The 20449-nt window shown below is 42.5% G+C and overlaps 1 protein-coding gene across 3 annotated transcripts in view; it reads left to right on the forward strand.

Moving 5' to 3' along the window:
• The first annotated feature begins 6863 nt into the window (after window positions 1-6863).
• Window positions 6864-20449, forward strand: part of TNIK (TRAF2 and NCK interacting kinase) — a 412061-nt gene continuing 398475 nt past the window's right edge. For all 3 annotated transcript variants that reach the window (XM_029213869.1, XM_029213867.1, XM_029213868.1), the window contains exon 1: window positions 6864-7265. In XM_029213869.1, coding sequence (XP_029069702.1) covers window positions 7209-7265 — 57 coding nt within the window. In that variant the 5' untranslated portion in view covers window positions 6864-7208. The remainder of the gene's footprint in view (window positions 7266-20449) is intronic.

Below are 20449 nucleotides of genomic sequence, written 5' to 3' on the forward strand. Positions count from 1 at the left end.
ATTTTGATTCCTCTTCTGCCTCCTTCTTTCACTGTTAAAGACCTCTGTGATTATATTGGGCCCACTTTGCTTAGTTCAGGATAATCTCCCCATCTCAAATTCCTTAATTTAAGCACACATGCAAAGACCTTCTTGCCATGTAAGGTAACATACAGGTTCTGGGGATTGGAACATGAACATCTTTGGCAGGGGGAGGGCATTAGTCTACCTGCTGCAGGATACAAAAGCAGAATGGATGCTGAGTGGGCCCCACCACTCCACAAGCATGTCCTTTACACTACATATTCTGGTTTATATTTTTTCTTTTCTTATTTAACTTGAATTCATCGAGTTATCCTTGTTCCTTTTTTTTCTATTCAAGTAGTTTATAACTTACACGTCTAATTTATATTTGCCTATATGGTGACACATATTTATCTTGCATAACTGACTTACATTTTTTCTGTGTTTAGAGAAAGTATATATATATACATCTCCAAATAAGACAAAAATCTTAACATGCTTTTCTCTCTCTCCTTTCCCTTTATCATGGTGATAAGATTATTTTAGTTTTAGATTATCATTTTACTTTATGAATCAGCAATAAAACTTATTAAAAGTTTTAATTTTTACTTTCTGTAACAGGAAGTGTTTGGTTGCACATAACAAAATATGCAACTAAAGAGAGCTTAAATAGAGAGAAAAACTTATGTCACATAAAAAGAAGTTCAGAGGTTGTTCCTGGATTAATTTAGTGGCTCAATGATGTGATTAAGGATCCAAGTGCTTTTCATATTCTGCTTTTTTTCTCAAGCCCATCCTAACCTGGTGATGGTTAGGAAGATGGCTGCTACAGGTCCAGCTATTAGTTATCTACTGTAATAGTTATCTACTGCTGCATGACAAATCAAGTGGCTTATAACAACAATAACATTTATTATTTATCATGGTTTCTGTGAGGCAGGGATTTGGGAGCAGCTTGGTTGGATGGATCTAACTCAGGATCTCTCATGAGGTTGCAGTTAGGGCCAGCAGGGATTGTAGTCATCTGAAAGCTTGACTGTGCTGGAGGATCCACTCCAAGGAAGCTTACATGGCTGGCAAGTTGCATGAATGTCTGCAGGACACAGTAGCTGGCTTCCCCTAGAGCAGTGGTTCTCAACTGGGGGTGATTTTGCTTTCTAAGGGACATTTGGCAATGTCTGGAGATATTTTTGGTTTTCCCAAATGGAAAGTGTTATTGGCATCTGGTAAATAGGGACAAGGGATGCTTCTAAACATCCAACACTGCACATGACAGCCCCCTACAACATGAGTTATCAGGCCCAAAATGTCAATAGTGCTGAGGCTGAGAAACCCTGCCTTAGAGCAAGTGACCCAAGAAAACAAGGTAAAAGCTGCCCTTTTATTACCCAGTTTTTATCACCCAGTTTTGGAAGTCCTCTGTATTCTATGTTGGACGGAACTACACAAGAGCATACACGAGGAGGTGAGGCTCATTGGGAGCCACCTTGGAGGATGGCTGCCACAGGCAGGAGGATTTTCCTGGTCTTCCTCTCTTCTCTTGCTTCCTTCTTTTCTTCTTCTTTTTTTTTTTTTCAGTTTTTTAAGAGGAAAACCATTCTTATACCCCCCTTTATTTACTTAATGTTGCATGATATATCCATGTCTAAACCAAGCATTAGGAGAGAGAATAGATAACTATGATGAGTGTAGACTAGGTAACATTCATTCTTTCTCTGGGGCTGGGGAGAGCCCATATTCTTGAAACACATGGAGGATAAATTCTCAAAATCAGAATTTTGCCGGTAGGGAAGAATGAGAATGACTTTGAGCAGGTGACAAACAGAGTTTGCTACTTTTGCTTCCCATTGTCTTTTGTATTGCATGTTTTCTTTTTTGATTCAGTTTTCCCTTTGGCGGAATACACTTTTCAATAATAATTTAAGAGATGATCAACCATTTGAATCCTTATGTATATGAAAATATGTCATTATTTTGTATTCTCTCTGAAATGATAGTTTAGTTGGGTAGAGAATTTTGAGTTAAAAACAATTCCCTTAGAATACTTTGTTCCATTTTCTACTAGCATCCATTGTTGCTGATGAAAAGTAGGTGATCTGGTGAGAATTTCCTTTGTATCCTTGATGCTCTGAAATTCCTTCATGATGTGTTCAGGTGTGATGCTTTTTACTTATACACTAAACAAGAGCTTTTAACCTGAAGATATGGGAACAGTTTGTCTCATGTCTTTGAGTATTTCCTTCCATCCATTCTCTAGCTCTCTTGTTAGAGAAATGTTGAAATTTCTGGATTTATTCTCCATATTACTTAAATGTTTGCTCATTGCTTTATCCTTTCTCCTGCAATCTAGGAGAAAACTGAGCCCAATCTTCTAGCTTACTAATTTACCCTTCAGTTCAGCCTAAGTCAGTATAGCATGGCGAATAAGAGCCTGAGTTCAAATTCGGGTTCAACCATTTATTACTGTGCTGCCTTCAGTAAGTTAATTAACCTTTCTGTTTTTCGGTTTACTCGTCCGTAAAATGAATATTCTAATAATATTGCCTATTTTGTAAGATTATAAAGATTAAATATGTTAATACATGAATGCTTATAAGAGTATCTGCAGCACAGTATTAGTTATTACTGTCCAACTCATTAAAGAATTTCAATAAATAAATTCTTAATTAGTCCTCTAACTAGTTTGTTTTCATAATAATCTGGTTGTTTTATGAATGTAAGATTCTGTATTATACATCTGAGGGTAAAAAATATATATATAATAAAATCTATTTTTGCTCCATTAAAAATAACTTGGAGCTTTCAATTTGTTTATTGACTGAAATCAGTTTCTGTCTTGGACTTCCCTGGTGGCACAGTGGTTAAGAATCTGCCTGCCAATGCAGGGAACACAGGTTCGATCCCTGGTCCAGGAAGATCCCACATGTCATGGACCAACTAAGCCTGTGCACCACAACTACTGAGCCCACGTGCCATAACTACTGAAGCCCACGAGCCTACAGCCCATGCTTCACAACAAGAGAAGCCACCACAATGAGAAGCTCACGCACCCCAACGAAGAGCAGCCCTTGCTCGCCACAACTAGAGAAAGCCTGTGTGCAGCAATGAAGATCCAACAGAGCCAAAAATAAATAAATTAAAAAAAAAAAAAAGAGGGCTTCCCTGGTGGCACAGTGGTTGAGAGTCCATCTGCCGATGCAGGGGACACGGGTTCGTGCCCTGGTCCAGGAGGATCCCACATGCCGCGGAGCGGCTGGGCCCGTGAGCCACGGCTGCTGAGCCTGCGCGTCTGGAGCCTGTGCTCCGCGGCAGGAGAGGTCACAACAGTGAGAGGCCCGCGTACCGCAAAAAAGAAAGAAAGAAAGAAAGAAGTGCCTGTCTTTCATAGTAATAGATTTCCACGAGTGATTGGTGATTGGTATACTCAGTGTTTGGAAATCTCACTTGCCTATCTGTGGTACCACTTCTAAGTCTGAGTGCTTGCTTTGCTGATTGCAGTAGGAAGAGGGGCAGGACAGGGCATGGTGGAGGTCGGGCGATGTAAGTATGTATAGTTTACCTTCAGCATGTGTGTGTGTGTGGTCTCCTTTCTCCTGGAAATTGGTGGTAGTCCCTTGGGGTGATACCTTGTTTCCTTGGCCCAAGCACCCATTAGTAACAATCCAGACTGAATGATTCCAAACATTTAGCAATATTTGCTTAAGATCTCTTTTTTAAAATAAATTTATTTTATTTTTGGCTGTGTTGGGTCTTTTTTGCTGTGCGTGGGCTTTCTCTAGTTGTGGCGAGCAGGGGCTACTCTTCTTTGTGGTGCACGGGCTTCTCATTGCGGTGACTGCTCTTGTTGCGGAGCACAGGCTCTAGGCCCACGGGCTTCAGTAGTTGTGGCATGCAGATTTAATAGTTGTGGCTCACTGGCTCTAGAGCGCAGGCTCAGTAGTTGTGGTACACGGGCTTAGTTGCTCCGCGGCATGTGGGATCTTCCCGGACCAGGGCTCGAACCCGTGTCCCCTGCATTGGCAGGTGTATTCTTAACCACTGCGCCACCAGGGAGGCCCTAAGATCTTTAAAAAAAAATTAAATTAGATACCATTGTTGGAGCCTCCTTTGTGCTTTCCCATCCTCTTTCTCTTCTTCCCTTCTCACTGCCCCGAAGTTCATGCTTCTGTATCCTTCCTATGTCCATGCTTTTTATAGTTACCTACATATTTAGACAGACATAAACAGCGTATCATATTGTTTTGCAGGCTTTCAAACTGCACATAAATGATAACAATTCTTTCAACCCTTCAGATTACACCAGGAAGAAAATCTCATTTTGGTCAAGTTTTGAATGCCTTTTCTGGCATTTGCTAATCTCTCTTTTAACAAATTAAAAACTCAGGATAGGTAGTTACTTAGAATTTAACAATATTGTTTTATTTTCCATTGTATTTATTGTAATGATTTCCTTCTATTTTTTAGCAGGTGTTGCTAGCTTTCCATCCACAGTAGTGACTTATGTTTCCTTTTAAGTTAAATATGAGAAAAAAAGAAAAGTGTTGATTTAAAGAAAAATGTTAAGTAAATAACAACTGTCCAGGAGGTTTACAGATATGGCAAAACATTAGGAGTTTTTACAGAAATGGCTGAAATTTGATATACACTCGACCTAAAAAATAAAGTTCAAGTTCCTTAAATGGGTATGCAAAGCTCTACCTGATCTGACCTCTGCTTTCCTCCTCAGCCCAGTCAGCACAATTACTTCACCTCCAGCACAAACTGCCTGGAGTTTCCTCCTTCCCTTACCAGCTGGAGGGACCTTGGCTATTGTAATCTCTCCTTTTATGGTATTTCCTGCAACCAGCATCCCTGCCTCCACCTGACTCTCTTATCATCCTCTCAGGCTCCTAGGAAGCCCTCCCCCACTTAGTACACAGCGCTGTACCGAATATACGGTTTTCTAATCGGATTCTAAACCCAAGGGTAGAATTTAGTGCCAGTACCATGACACCCTTATGTCCTAAACAGCTGATTGACACTAAAAGAAATGACCTATTTGTGATGTTTCATATAAAATTGGGGGTATAAAATGAAGGTTCCCCTTGAAAAAAATGTTTACCTCATTTTTCATATGTTTGGAGTTTTAAAAATAGTTCTGTTCATAGATATCAATACCTGATCTTAATTATTTTCTTTCAATACTGAGACAATACATTAACTTGTCATCTAGATTAAGGGTAAAAAAGGCACAGAGAAAGGAAAAATAAGGACGATGAGAAATGATAGGTTTTTATGTCATTTCGACATTACTTGGTGGCTTAGTTACTACCTCGAGCTGGATGATTTTATTAGTAAATGTGAGATCAAATCAAATGTTTTGAATATGACACATTTAAACGTTTGACGTTTTAATGGCAAAAGCTCCTAAACTGTTATGGCCACTGAGATGCTGGAACAATTTTCAAGTTTCATGATGCACGATGCGTATAAATAAATAGAATATTATTAACAAAAACAGCAGACCGCATACCGAATGCTGTTTGAAAGTCCCCTAACGTCTGCAGTCCTGAAGAACTAACTACATTGGGTTCTGTTCATTCATTCAAAAGCATTGTTCTGAAGCTGATATTCATACCACACGACTAAAAAACCCTCAGGACACTTGACCAGAAGAAAATTCTCATCCTAACTGAGGTGCAGATAATGCTTTCGAAGCTACTGCTGTATTGGGAGAAAAGTTCAATTTTAGCGTTTCATCCTATGTATTTCGCGTGGCCAAGGCCGGACAGGAAGGGCTGTGCGAGGAGGTTGGGGGAAGTGACTCGACACTCCAGATTACAGAATGTCAGGTTTACCACTGTAAACGTACAGCCTATAAATGAGAATACGGGTGGAGTGAAATCGCTCTCACGCCGTACATCTTCTGGGTTACATCTTATCCGCCAGCCAAACTTTCTCTATCAATCTGGGTAGGTCAGCAGCAGAAACACAGCCGGAAAGGACGATGCAGTGTCCTGAGGCGGCGTGTGCTGCCTTATCCAGTATTGCCTTCCGAATTACCTGAAGCATTCAAGCCATTGCACCCAGAGAACAATCCTCGTTTCAGTTCGGTCGTTTCCGTGGGGGAATTGCGGTACGGGTAGGTTCTGGGTGTGGCGAGGCCAAGAGGGAGCTCAGAGCTCCCAGCTTTCCCGCTTTTTGCAAATCTTCCCAGCCCGGAGGCGGCGAGTGACCGGCCCTCGATAACTGCCAGGCGGGGTCCCGGGGGCCGCAGGAGGACCCGACCCAGCGACAGCTGCAAATTGCCGAAGCGGGGGTCTGGGCGCCCGGCGCGAGTGCGCTTCTCCCCCATTCGTTCCGCGGCTGGAGGCGGACCCCCTTCCTTGCACACAAGTCCTTATATGCACCGGTTGCAGCAGCCCGCGCTACTCCAGCCCCACAAATAATTAATGGGGGAGGGAGGGCGTCGTTCTTTTTCTTTCGCCCTCCGGATTTTTTTTCAACGTTGGAGCATTTGAACCCTGCCGAGAACCCCTCAAAATGCGACTGAAGGGCCATTTTGCTGCAGCGCAAGAATTGGACACACAAAAATAAAGTCCCCTTGTCCCTACGATAAGCACGGCAGGGTTCAGGAAAGCTCTTTAGATCCAGCCCGATTAGCCCGCAAAACCTGGGCTGAAAGGGTGCGCCCCCCTCCCCCATCCACGTTGGTGCAGAGGGACCGGGTCAGGAAGCGCGGCCTCTCCCCAGTAGGAGACCACGCCTCCTCCGCCTCTTACCCCCCGCCCCCTTTACTCCTCCCAGGAAGCGGTGATAGACAGTTCTGTGTGGTTCTCCACCCCCACCCCCCCAGCTGAGTGGAGGAGTTGATGTGTCTCATTATAACAGCCAATGCAGCCGCCATCCACGCACAAGCAAAGAAGCATGTCCCATTTAAATACACCCACGCAGCCCCAGCGCCCTTAGCTGCTCAGGGCGCACAGCCCACACGCACCGCGACTCCGGGCTTGGAGATCCGCGCAGGCTGGGTTCCCGGAGCCGGCGGACTGACGCGCGGAGGATCGCGATCAGGCGCTGTGGGGCCGGGGTGGGCGGGGGAGGCTGGGCCCCGGGCCTCTGGCGCGACACCCGCATGAGGACGCGAGTGAAATAGACCGAGGTGGAATTTTCAACGCGGAATCTTCGGGGTGGTTTTGGTCCATTTCTCCCGCGAAGAAGTCGACATGGCGAGCGACTCTCCGGCTCGCAGCCTGGATGAAATCGATCTCTCGGCTTTGAGGGTGAGTGGAACATGTTTTCTGATTTCTTTCCAGTGTTTTGGGTCAGGGTGAATGGGCTTGGTGCGTGGAACTGGGGCTCGGGCTGGTAGGCAGAGGCGGGCGAATGCGACGCGAGGGAACCTGGATTCTCGTTTAGATTCGGGGGTTGCTGAGGTGCTCTTGGCTAAGCACCCACAGCAGGGGCAGTGCGGTACGTGTCCTCCTTTGGTGGCAGCCAAAGCTCCCCTGAGAACTCGTGGAGCTTATGCCAGTTTCATCGTAGACCGGTGTAAGAGCACTAAAATGAAAGGCTCGTGTGTGTGTGCGTGCGTGTGTACGTACACAAGCCCCGGGCAGTCGTCTAGTGCCAAGGCTCTAGACCCCACTGTCCCTTTCTGCAAAAAGAATAACAACAGCGCGAATAAAGGCACTGGTCCCTCACGTTTTCCAGCTACCTGCTAGATGACATTGTGAGCCTGGCTGTCCCCGCGACGCCGAACCTGCCGCTCCAAGGGGGCAGTTATTGCTATGGTGGTCTTGTAGCTGGCAACTGCCTCCCCTTCCCCCCCTTTTCTGCCGTCGGCGCCCCGACTCCCTCTCAGCGCTCTCTTAAACGCAGGTCTGCCGCTCACTTTTATTTATCGTTTTAACTCAGCCCTGCCTGTGCTTTCTGACTTTGTGGCTGTGACATTTCAGTTTTATGGCTGAACTTAAGCAGGTGAAAGGGATGTGTTCTCTGCTTTTCCCCAATCAGACCGGAACTCCTGGGAGTGTGAGTGTGTGTGTGTGTGTGTGTGTGTGTATTTTCTCTGTGTCTGTGGCTAGTCCTTTGTAAAGCACCTACCCCCACCCCGCTCCAGACCCCCTGGTTTGCATTTACCCTCACGTGAATTGCCTCAGACGCCGTTTCATTGTATTGACTAAGACATCACTGATATAGAATCCATTTTGCTGTTGTTTCGAGATCGGAATACCAGGAGTCCTAGTGCAGCCTCGACGCCTCCCCACCCCCCAAGCCCAACACACTCCTTCGGGGAAGGGAGCAGAGCTTTCTTGAGATGTTAATTAGATGCTCCCTGCCTGGAAGGGGGGGAGGGGTGTGGGTGGCAGCAGCAGCGGGGGTCTGAGAAGGATGGGCTACCAATCTTAGCACGGCTTTTTCCTCTCTTGAACTAAAAATAAATTTTTTTTAAAAAAGCGATTGTATATACATGAGGCAGGGAGGGTCGGTGAGACCGAACTGATGGTGGCTCTCAACACAGACAGGCAGGATAGGTGAAGCTTGGAAGTTCCCACGCCCTCCTGAAGAATACATTGTTATGCTAAATCTTGGGGTTGTATACCTGAATCTTCAGTACTTGCCTTGACATTGCCTTCTTCACTGTTATTTTAAAGAACTACCTTTATGGTCAAAGTGGTACTTCTTCTTTAGTCTTGTTAATCCTTTTTCTCCTGACCTACCCTCCTCTTTTTAACTCCCCCTCCCCTTCTCCTTAATCCTTCCATCTCAGAGGTGAGGTTTCTGGGAGGCAGCCAAGGGGCTGAGAAGGAGCAGAGATGCCATTTGAAATGGCTTTTTTTGATAGTTGGGTAGCAAAATCTCATTCATGCGTTATTACAGTAAGCTATTTCCCTGGCGCCGAAAGGCCACATTCAGAACCCGCTGCCCCCTGGACAGCTGGGGGTGGAGGTTGGTAACGGGGTGGGTGCTTTGGCCAAGTCTGTGGCTTCCTGCTTTACAGACTGTATGTGTTCATTTGCCCTACTTTCTGCGCTGGGAGTTTCTGCCAGCGGGTTAATCAGGTGGATGGATGGCTTCAGGGTACAGGGTACAGAAAAGTGGCAAAGCTGGGGAGGAGGACGGGGCGGGGGGATGGGAGTCTGAACAATGGGCAAGTCTTGCGATTTCCCTGAGCCGGAATCTCAACGTCGCTTCTCTAATGGATAGCGCTCTTATACGATTGTAAGTTGGGCTTGATCTGGAGGTGTCCCTTGTGGGCTTTTTCCTGGGGAAGGTTTTCAGAGATACCCAGAGCTTGCAAGCTTATGAGCAACCATAAGGGCTCCTCGGCCAACCTGGAGTTCGATTCACACCTGGGAGATCTGTGCTTGGGAGATCAGTATTTTGAAAAGATATCTTTGCACAATTCACTGAAATTGCTCTTTGTGGCTTGGGTTTTAGTGCTTTGCCACTGTATTTCTGCCTGCAGGAGGTGTGGAAAGAGGGAGGGATACAGCTTCCAGCTAGCCCAGGAGATGGGGAACTGCTAGCAGGAGGACTTAAGTGCAGATGTGGGGACAATTGCCTCCCAGAGGTCAGGGGTCTGCGACCAGTCTTGTGGTGGGTGAGTTGTGCAGGCCTGGAGCTGAGTCCAAAGGCCACAGAGGTAATCTCCACAAATCAGAGGGCAGATGATCTTTTTCTTTTTTCCCAGATTAAGAGAGATGGGCTCATGTAGATGAGAGGTCTCATTTGTTCCTAAATCCTCAGGAAAGCCTGCCTGCTGAGAACTTCCTGGGGAATGCCTGACCCCTGAAATGCAGCCAAGGTCAGTGGCATCTAGGAGAATTTACTGCAGCCTTACCAGTCCCTTGCTGTTTTGGTGGCTCTTTACACAATCAATGCCCTTTTTGTAAACTCTGTGCTCAATGCATTAAAAGCAGATCCTGTCTGGAGAGGCCTTTATCCTTTCTCACTTTGGGGGCTTATTGTTCTCAGCCAGTGATCCCAGACTGGACCCAGTCTAAATTTTCCCCAAATAGCAACAATGCATAATTTAAACCAGAGCAACCAGGGAAGCACTGATCGCTTAAATTATGCAAGATTTGGATGGTTTTAAAAAGTAAGAAAAGAGAGGATGGTTAGAAAAGAGGTGATCTGAATCCGGTTTTATTAGTCCTGATTTTTAGAGCTGTGGAGAACTAAGTCTTGAGGGAGAGGAATGATTTCATAGATTTAGAGCTGGAAGAGAATTGTAGAACACTTAGCCACTTCTTTCATTTAAACCTGGGAAGCTGTAGCCCAGAGAGGTCAAGTCTATTGCCCAAGGTCACACAGCCCTCTCCCTGCTTGGAGATGGGGTGAGTAAGGGAGGGGAGAAGGGTGGTTTGGGGAGAGGATATAGGTTTCCTGACTTCTCATTCAGTGCTCTAAGTCACATTGTCTGTGGCTAAATCAGATATCAGTAATACATTTTCTGCCTGAGCACAAAAAAAATGGCAGAGAGGAATTATTTCACCAGGGTCATGGAATTTTATTTATCAAAAATAGAGAAACTGCTTCATGCAGGTAAGCTCATAAAACATTAAACCATGGAGCTTTAAAGTATCTTTGGAATTCATCTTGTCCAACCCCTTCAATTCCTCCTCTGCAGGCAAATGACTGTCTGAATCATCTAGGACAGATGGTTGTCCTGCATGGTAACCTCTCTCTCCGTAACCCTTTTCCATCTAAACATATCTCAAGGGGTTGGTCTAGACATACACATTATTCAGATGTCTCTGCATGCAAGGTTTATAGAGTTCTATGTATGTTTTCTATAATCTATGTGGATACTTATATTCTACATAGTTTTACGGATATAAACTATCCATGTGGGTGTATGAAATGTGTGTGTACATACATAGGCTATAGAAAACAATCTACTCATTCAGATGCAGGGCTTGAGTCATTCTTCCCTCAAGATATGACAGTATTAAAAGAAATGGAATGTGCCACCAGTATGCTTTATTGCATAGGAGGTGAGGTCAGCCCAGAAAGCTTTTTGGAGATTAGCATACATCTGAATCTGAGCACCGTGGCTGGGCCCACAGAGTAAGGCAATCAAGGCCAAGATTGGCCGCTGCTGACTTCATACTCTTAAGTTTCTGCCAGGACTCACACTCACTTTTCTATTTGAACAGAATTGGATGACCTCTGCTTGTCTTTCTCCCTCTACCCCTCACTCCCTGCTGGGCCTAGATACTTTTTTTCTCCATTGAAACCTAGGTTTAAGAATTGACCTCATCTGAAAGACTTGCATGCATTCTTCCTGCTATGCTTTTTACGTTTGTATTATAAATGGTATGGGGTTTTATTTCTACTTCCTCACTAAACTGTGGGCTCCTTGGGGCCAGAGGCTAGGTCTCCTTCATCTCTGAGTCCATAGTCCCAGTTAGTTGAATAAATGAATGAGTTAATGGAGTGGACTGAGCACTGGGTTCTGTGTCCACGTCTTATTAATTCTGTGACTTTGGATCAGTCCTTTGTCCGTAATTAACTCAAAAATGGGAATGATCACAACTGCTTGCCTTCCTCATACACAGGTTTCAAAAATCAATAAGTATTTATGGCAGTGCTTTGAAAACTGTAAAGCACTACACAGATATGCTATTCCATGATTAAATAGAATTTTATGGGAAACTTGATTCCACCATTTGATCCCAATGATTGTGTGTAACAGAAAATGATCCTGAGAAAAAGATATCAGAAGGTCGTGCATCTTTTTAATAGTACTTTTTCCTTCGAATGTATCAGTATGGCCTTATGTTGACCTTTCATGGTCTCTGTCTGACCCTCTGATGGCCTGGGTTGACCTTTGCTCGAGGTGAGTTCAGCCCAGAAACTTTTTGGAGATTAGCATATTTCTAAACCAGTATCAAGTATCAGCATTATTCATTAAAAACTTTTTCTTTTCTTTTTTTTAAGACTTTTTCTCCTCTTTATGGATTAACCATTATGCAAATAAAAACACATATATTGTGCCTGTGCCTTTTCAAAGTTTGTGTGTGTGTGAGGTGGGACAGGGAGTGGATGCCTGAAATGATACACTACTAGTCCAGTATTTAAAACCTTCTGGTCAGAGGTCTCATGGGCTTCAAGAAATCTTGAAACATTAGTGATTCATTACCCCAGAGCAATTAATTAAATTTGGTCTTAAATGAGAATTTAGTAACGTTGCATGAACTGCTAAGATAACGGTATCTTAAAATGATAATAGCATAAGTTTTTAAATTAGATACATGTGCTGTTTTTTTAGAGATATTAAACAGGTGTTTTCTTTGCCATGACGTTGCCTCATAATAAAATAGGGTGTAGTGGTAGTTATCAGAACATCAGAGAAATATGTGTAATCATTTTCAGTGTTCATTATTAACTGGAGTAATCTTTTTACAAAAGCTAATATAAGTCATGGTTTGCTGTTTGCCAAATTATTGACTTAGGAGGTCATGGAATATTTTGTTGATGAAAGAATACCCAACACTTTTCTTTTATGGGTATATCATATTTTCCCCCCTTATCAGTAAGGCTCTTTGAAATCTCGTAACTTTGAGTCTTGCCGGTTGGCCCTTTCTTCTTTCTGTGTCTCTGTCTGCCCTGGAATTAATCTTCCGTGCCCTTCTTGTTCTACGCCATTCCTTCTTTCAGTGATAGTGGTTCTAAAGCCCACCCAGCTTTGAGCTACTGTGATCGAGTCATGGCAGCCCTGACCAGCTGAGCAGAATCAGTCTGAGTCTGCGTTTCTCATAGAATTTGGGATAACTTGTGTCTGAAAGATGCTTTCATGTTCAGTTGGTTCTTCCATTTCTGGGGGGGGGAGTAGCTCTGTGAGAAGAGGGCCTGAACTAGCAGCGTGCTGAGAATTCCAAGAAAATCTGGGTGATAGTTTTGTAAGAAATGTTATTCTGCACATAGAAATATGAGGTTCCTAGTGGAGAGAGAGGGAGGACTTAAATAGAAAATGTTGGATGAATTCTGCTTATAATTCTTCAATTCTGGTTGGAAGCTGATTTCCCTCTAGAGAAAGCTGATTCTCTATCCACTTTTTTTACATGCCCAGGCTGCCTCTACTTATCTCAAGGGGGTGCCTGGAAATTCTCAAAACACATTTTATTTTACCCCAACCTTAAACATCTTTCCTTAATATCTATTGCCTGGGTCCCCTTGTCTCCAGCCTTCTCCTGGCCAGTTTCCCTTGTGCATTGCAGCCACGTTAGTCTTCCTAAAGCACAGTTTCAGTCTGGGTATTTATTTTATTTTTAAAAAAATTAATTAATTTTTGGCTGTGTTGGGTCTTTGTTTCTTTGCGAGGGCTTTCTCTAGTTGTGGCAACCGGGGGCCACTCTTCATCGCGGTGCGCGGGCCTCTCACTATCGTGGCCTCTCCTGCTGCAGAGCACAGGCAGGCTCAGTAGTTGTGGCTCACGGGCCCAGTTGCTCCGCGGCATGTGGGATCTTCCCAGACCAGGGCTCGAACCCCTGTCCCCTGCATCGGCAGGCAGACTCTCAACCACTGCACCACCAGGGAAGCCCAGTCTGGGTATTTTTAATTCACAGCCTTCGCCGACTCCTCACAGTCTACAGAACAAAGACTAAACTCTTTACTTCAAGACCAGTTAAAATTCAGCTGGGCCCCGGCCCCATGCCCTGCAGTTAACGACCATTCCTTCTCACTTGCCATAGGGAACAGCTTCCTTCTCCCCATGGATGCTCTTTAGGGGGTGACCTACCTTATTCTCTTTTTCTGTACCTACTACCCCAGCACTCAGCATTCCAATGCCACCTTTTCCACCAATTTGCCCTGATCCTTTCAGATAGAAATTAGCCCTCTCACTTGTAAATCCTCTCCGAACTGATCTCATAACTTTTTTTTTAGACCTCAGAACTTTCTGTCTTGGCTTATATTTACTACTAGACAGCAAGCTTCATGAAGGCAATGTGTATTTTTTTTTTAAAATAAATTTATTTATTTATTTATTTGACTGTGTTGGGTCTTCATTTCTGTGCGAGGGCTTTCTCTAGTTGCGGCGAGCGGGGGCCACTCTTCATCGCGGTGCGCGGGCCTCTCACTATCACAGCCTCTCCTGCTGCGGAGCACAGGCAGGCTCAGTAGTTGTGGATCACGGGCCCAGTTGCTCCGCAGCATGTGGGATCTTCCCAGACCAAGGCTCGAACTTGTGTCCCCTGCATTGGCAGGCAGACTCTCAACCACTGTGCCACCAGGGAAGCCTGGCAATGCGTATTTTTGATTTTCTTAGGAATCCCACCAGGATGACCTCTGGGGCTCCAGGGTCTGGAAAATGTAGGTTGGGAACGGGAGCAAAGACTGCTGAATTGTTAAAAGTATGTTTAAATTAAAAAAAGCTTTTTGTTGTTCTCATTATAAAAGCAATGCATGATCATCGCAGAAAACTTGGAAAATGGAGAAAAAACAAAAAGAATTCATGATTCCCAATGATAACCACATATATATTTTGGTATATGGCTTAGTAGTTTTTTCTACACATAGCTAAATGGATAGTTTTTTCTACACATAGCTAAATTAAGATTATGTTGTATATATTATCTACAACCTTTTTTTTAAAACTTAATAATCAGCCATTTTCCATACTATTAATGTTTTTTTTATGGCAAAATTTTAAAAAATTCTTTATCATGGGGAGCTTAAAACTTACGTAAAAGTAGAAAGATTGCTGGAATGCTCTTACATTGCTGGTGGGAATGTAAAATGGTGCAGCCACTTAGGAAAACAGGTCGGCAGCTCCTCAAAGTGTTACCATGTGCCCCAGCAATTCCAGTCCTAGGTATATACCAAAGAGAATTGAAAACATATATCCACACAAAAATTTGTACACCAATATTTTTAGTAGCATTATTCATAATAGCCAAAGAGGGGAAACAACCTAAACATCCATCAGTTGATGAATGAATGAACAAAATGCATTATATTCTTAAGATGGCATATTATTCAGTAACGAAAGGAAGTGTTGATACACGCGATACCATGGATGAACATTATGCTAAGTGAAAGAAGCCAGACACAAAAGGCCCCATGTTATATAATTCCATTTATATGAAATGTCCAGAATGGGCAAATCCATAGAGACAGAAAGTAGATTAGGGGTTGCTGGAGCTGGAGGAGAGGGGGTGTAGGAAGAGACTGCTCATGTCCTGGTCGTGGTGATGGTCGCTCAACTCCGTGCATTTACTAAAAATCACTTGTATACTTCAAAAGGGTGAATTTATGGAATGTCAATTAAATCTAAATAAAATTATTTTAAAAAGTAGAGTAGTGTAATGAGCCCCCAGATTAACAATTTTCCACTTGTACCCAATCTTATTTTATCTACACCCCCATCCTCTTCCTCTCCCATATTATTTTGAAGCACCATATCTTTTCACTTGTAAATATTTCAGTATTTCTAAAAGGTAAACTTAAAAATCACATAACCGCAATACCATAATCATGCCTAAGAAATGTAATTTTTAATTTCTTCATTCAGTCAGTGTTCAAGTTTCTAATCATATGTTTTAAGGACCACTTAGCATTGTACTGTGGGGATGCATCATAATATATCCTACTGATGAAACTTCGGGCTATTTCCAACTTTTCAACTTATGCAAATGGTGCTTTGATAATCAAACATCCTTATATATAAGTCTTTGTACACATTATTTTTATACATTATACATTATTTATCCTTATACATAAGTCTTTGTATACATCTCTGTTTCCTTTGAATAACTTCTTAGAAGTGCAATTTACAGTGAAAGTTATAAATGATCTTTAAGGTTCTTGACATTGTCAAATTATCTCCCAATTTCCTGTGAGGTAAGTGTACAGATGAATGCATGAGGCTTGGAAAAATCAATTAATCTACCAAAGGTCATAAAGCTTCTAAATGGCCGAACTTACGATTGACCTACCCTAAAGTCAGTGCCCATAGTAACTCACATGGCCAGTATTTGACCTTGTCATGACATCAGAATTATCTGATGTATTATCTCGCTGGGTTCACAGATTTCCCAGAAGACTTTCGTTTGGGGCACACGATATCTTTGATGAGCATAGTTGTGTTTTAAGTGTTATTTCCAAAATATTTCTTCCCTTGTGATTTTGTTTTTTAAATAACCAAGATCAGCTTAGAACATGTTAATTGTTCTTTTTCTTGTCTAAAAACATGAAAGCATAAAATGTGAACCATTTTGCGATTAGCAGTGGTTTCCTTTTACATTGTATATAAGGTACGTTTATGTTTAATCTGCCCTTCTCTTTGGAGAAGTATCCAACAAGTGTGTTTGGAAGGCATGTGGAATCAGGCTCAAAGGTTTCCATTTTTTAAGAATTGAAGACCACTGAGTTTGCGATTATCACAGAAGATAGCAAGATGGGAAGACATGTTAGAACAGGAGCCATTCTCAAGCTTTTATCTGCCAGATAATTATTAAAATCAAAATCTGGAGTTACGCTTTTTTTCAGACAGATACAGATATTTTAAGATAAGAATGGAGAAAATGGAAGATGGAGCTGGCAGCTAGAAAAGAGCCCTGTGTTTTTCACCACAGTCTACTTTCCACCTGGTTTATAAGTAAGAAACTTATAAAATCAACATAACTTTGTGGTTTTCAGTCTTGTGGAGGCCAACTGCCTTGATCTCACTAGACTTTACAACCTAACCCTCCATTTAAAATGCCTATGAATTATTTATACCTAGGGTAAAAATCTGAGCTTCACATGCACATGGTTTCATCATTTCTACTTCTAGGTGGTTTTTTTTTTTTGGGGGCTTCCTGTAATCAAATTATAGCAGTGTGGCGGGTGGAATAGGTTGTAAGCAGTAATTGCAAACTGTATTTAAATAATAATATTTAGCATTTATAGAGCACTTTATATCTCAAAGTACTTGCAAACAATATCTAATTAAATACGCTTTCTGATTATAATCTGGATATAAATGCACTTAAATCCAGAACAGGGTCATGAGAAAAGTGTGCATTTGAAGTTAATGCTTTAAAAACCTATGCAATAATTGGAGAGTTAGAGCTTGCGAGTCTGTTGGACTGTTTGCGTGCATCCTTTTGTTCAGCCTGATGGCAGGTTTAGATTATATCTGCACCTTATCAGTGCCTCTGCTTGATTTCTGACCATTAAGGACTGAGTGTTGATCATGGCTTTGGTCCTTACAGACACTAAAATATTAATAATATAAATAAGCTTTAAAATGGGCTCCTTCACCACATTTTGTGCCCTGGCCTCAGATGAAACTCCCATTAGTAAGTGAAATGAAGTGAGGTAGTGAGAGGGAGAATGGCTATGCATTGTGGTTTAGTAATTTCTATCTGAGAAAAATACACTAAACTGTGCAGTAGGATACATCATAAAGAAACGCACTGGAGAAATGAAACGTCTTTAGTCTCACCATAGTAATGATTTCTTGCTGTTTTGGGCATGTGTCTGTGTATTGTCCTCTTGCATGTACGTCCTGTGTTGGCAATTTTGAGAGTGTTTGGAGCAAGGACTAGCATGGCTTATCCAGTAGATAGAAGAGGCTTCTGCGGCTGGTTGATTCTCAGTAAATGTGATCCTGTGCATTGTGATTTTCTAAGAGCTGCTTGACAGGCTAATTGCCTAAACAGTGGTTCTCAAAGTGAGATCCTCGTTTCAGCAGCTTCAACATTGCCTGACAATGTTGCAGAGTAGGAAATAGTCATTTATATAAGGTAACTGCAACTTTTTCTTAAGGCTTATGGCTTCAAATTGTGGAAGGCACATACTTTTAAGAATGTGGACTTTAAAACTTCACACTAATATTTTATGTGTATGAATTGTTTGTAAGAAAGGGGAATACTTGAAATGGTATCGAGTGTCACCTGATACCATTTCAGCTGATAATCCTGGACTGTTCTTTGTATTGCCATTTTTTTTTTTTTATTAGCAAGTTTATTCAGGGGCCAGAAAAAGCCCCATCTCCATGATCAAGAAGATGCATCCTTCTGGTGTTAATTTCCTGTTTTTCCCTATGGATCTGTAGGGATTCAGTTTAAAGCCCCAGAAGGTGCTGACATTTGCCTAGAAGCTGAAAAAAAGAGTTGTATTCACAAACTCTTTCATCCCTTCTTTTGTTTGCAGTCTGAAATCTTTGGGTTGTTTATTTCTTGAGGCTTGGAAAATGGAATGGACGTTTGGAATCTAGACAGCAGGTTAGAGGATTTCCTTACAGAGAAATCCCACAGACATTCCTTGTAACAACAATCCATAAACATCTCTGACTTAGCCACAAAGATGCCCTATGTTGTTATTTAATCTACAGTTCTTAGATAAACACGCTGCTTATATTGCATGTATTTTTATTTGGGGGAAGGTTGATGACGATTAAGGTTGTTAAGGCAGCTTTGTACACAACTTGATAATGAGCATGTATCAACATTTTATTTCTTACTCACTACTGGGGAAGATGCTTTTGAAAAACTGAATTCAAAGAGCCCTCTTGGAACATCTATTTTTAAAGGAGAAAGATATGGTTAGATAATAATTGATAGACTGGATATAAAAAATATCTGGGGCTTCCCTGGTGTCGCAGTGGTTGAGAGTACGCCTGCCGATGCAGGGGACACGGGTTCGTGCCCCTGTCCAGGAGGATCCAATATGCCGCGGAGCCTATGCGTCCGGAGCCTGTGCTCTGCAACGGGAGAGGCCATAACAGTGAGAGGTCTGTGTACCGCAAAAAAAAAAAAAAAAAAAAAAAAATCTGGTTGTAGATGATTATGTTTTTTGCAGTATTGACAATTAGGGGGACATATCCAACTTTCTCAGGAGAGGTTTTAATATTATTAAAATATCAGGGAATTGTACAGCATTTAAATCAGAAATGTTAGTTACTCTTTAGATGGGGGAGTGAATTAATTGCATTTTTTCAAGGTGTTCTGTCTGGGACCAAGTTTGGGACAGTTTTGTTTCTAGTACTGGTGGTGTCTTAGGTTCTGGGGAAACTGTGAATTTGAAATGGCTTCTTTGCAGCCATTTGCACGGTTGAAAGTGTCCTTTGAGTTTGGGAGTGCTGTGGTTTTCTATTTGAACCCCTAAGACTCTCTTAGAGGCCAGAGACTGGGTAGCCTTATGTTTCATAAGGTCAAAGCCAAGTGTTTGCTGTTCCTAAAAGGCCACCCCCTCTTCTGTTTTCTTTAACTGGTAACTCTAGCACCCGTCAGAGAGAATACAGTTTTCTTTCCATGCAAACAAATAAATAAAGGCACTGCTGAGCTCTCCTGCAGTTTTATCCCCAGGTGCTGCTCTGGGAAGAAACTGCACATGCTCTTTGGTGGGAACAATATGTATGTTCTCTCTGTGAGTGTTTCAAAGACGTAACTCATGCTGGTATTGTAGTCAGCATTTCTTGAATATAAACAGCTTTTATTTTTGGAGAAGAACAGATGTAAAAGTGTGAAATACAGAAGTCTACACATCTTGGCAGGGGGAAGGGAAGGAGGAACGGGGTTTCTTTAAAATCATGGTAACCCAATCTTAGTTACTCCTTTGTTTTCCTGAATGACTGAAAATTAGCAGGGGAAATCTCCTGGAACCTGACCAGCTGGGTACCTAAACCTCCACTTAGCTGATTGCACCAGAAAGAGTGCTAGCGGGTAATTAGCATAGGTCCTCCTAGGTCTTCATCTCTAGGAACAAAACGGGTGCCTCCAAAGGAGGAAACCTGTAGGTGAAGAGAAGAGATCGTACACATTCAGTGAAATTTATATGACACTTTAAGTAAAATGTTAGAGAGATAGAGATCCAAGCCCCAGACAGGCGGGGGTTGTTTTCTAGATAGGAAAAGCGTATGTGGAAAGTGTTTGGTGTCCCTCTGTGGTCTCTGAACCAAAGCTCTTGCTAGTCCTCTGGGTGCCCACCCCCTCTTTTAATTTGTGAGTACAGTATGTTTGTAAGAGTTACCTGGGGTTTTCAAAGCAGCAGGGGCATTCCTGTGACTCTTCTGTGTTCCCTTTAGGCCAGGTCTGTTTCTTTTCTTTGCTGGAAGCAGGGTCTCATCTTTGCAGCTTATCACCTGATATAATGCAAGTTGCATCAGATTTAAAGAAATAGTTCCCTGACTTTCTTTCGGGGTCCTGGCGGTGATTGCTGCCTTCTGCATGTTTCTGCTAGTTTGTAGGATTGACAGTTAAGATTTTGTCCCCTGGGAAACTGTTTAGTGTGGGAAACACATTCTCATATGTCATGGTTCTTGATAACTCCCCTTTGACAAATATTTTTGTCAAAATCTATGATTTTGACCTAATCTATGATTAGCTCTATATAGTTTTTTTTTGGTATTGTGTTTTGATACTAAATGATTTCAAGCATGTTTCAAAAGAACATCTCTGATATAATTTCTTTTCTAAATTTCAGTGAAATTTGGAATGTGAATAAATTACAAGGCCACAGGAACTCCCCA

Source organism: Monodon monoceros, unplaced genomic scaffold (genome assembly GCF_005190385.1).
Source record: "Monodon monoceros isolate NGI ecotype Baffin Bay Population unplaced genomic scaffold, NGI_Narwhal_1 Super_Scaffold_11, whole genome shotgun sequence".
NCBI lineage: Eukaryota > Metazoa > Chordata > Mammalia > Artiodactyla > Monodontidae > Monodon > Monodon monoceros.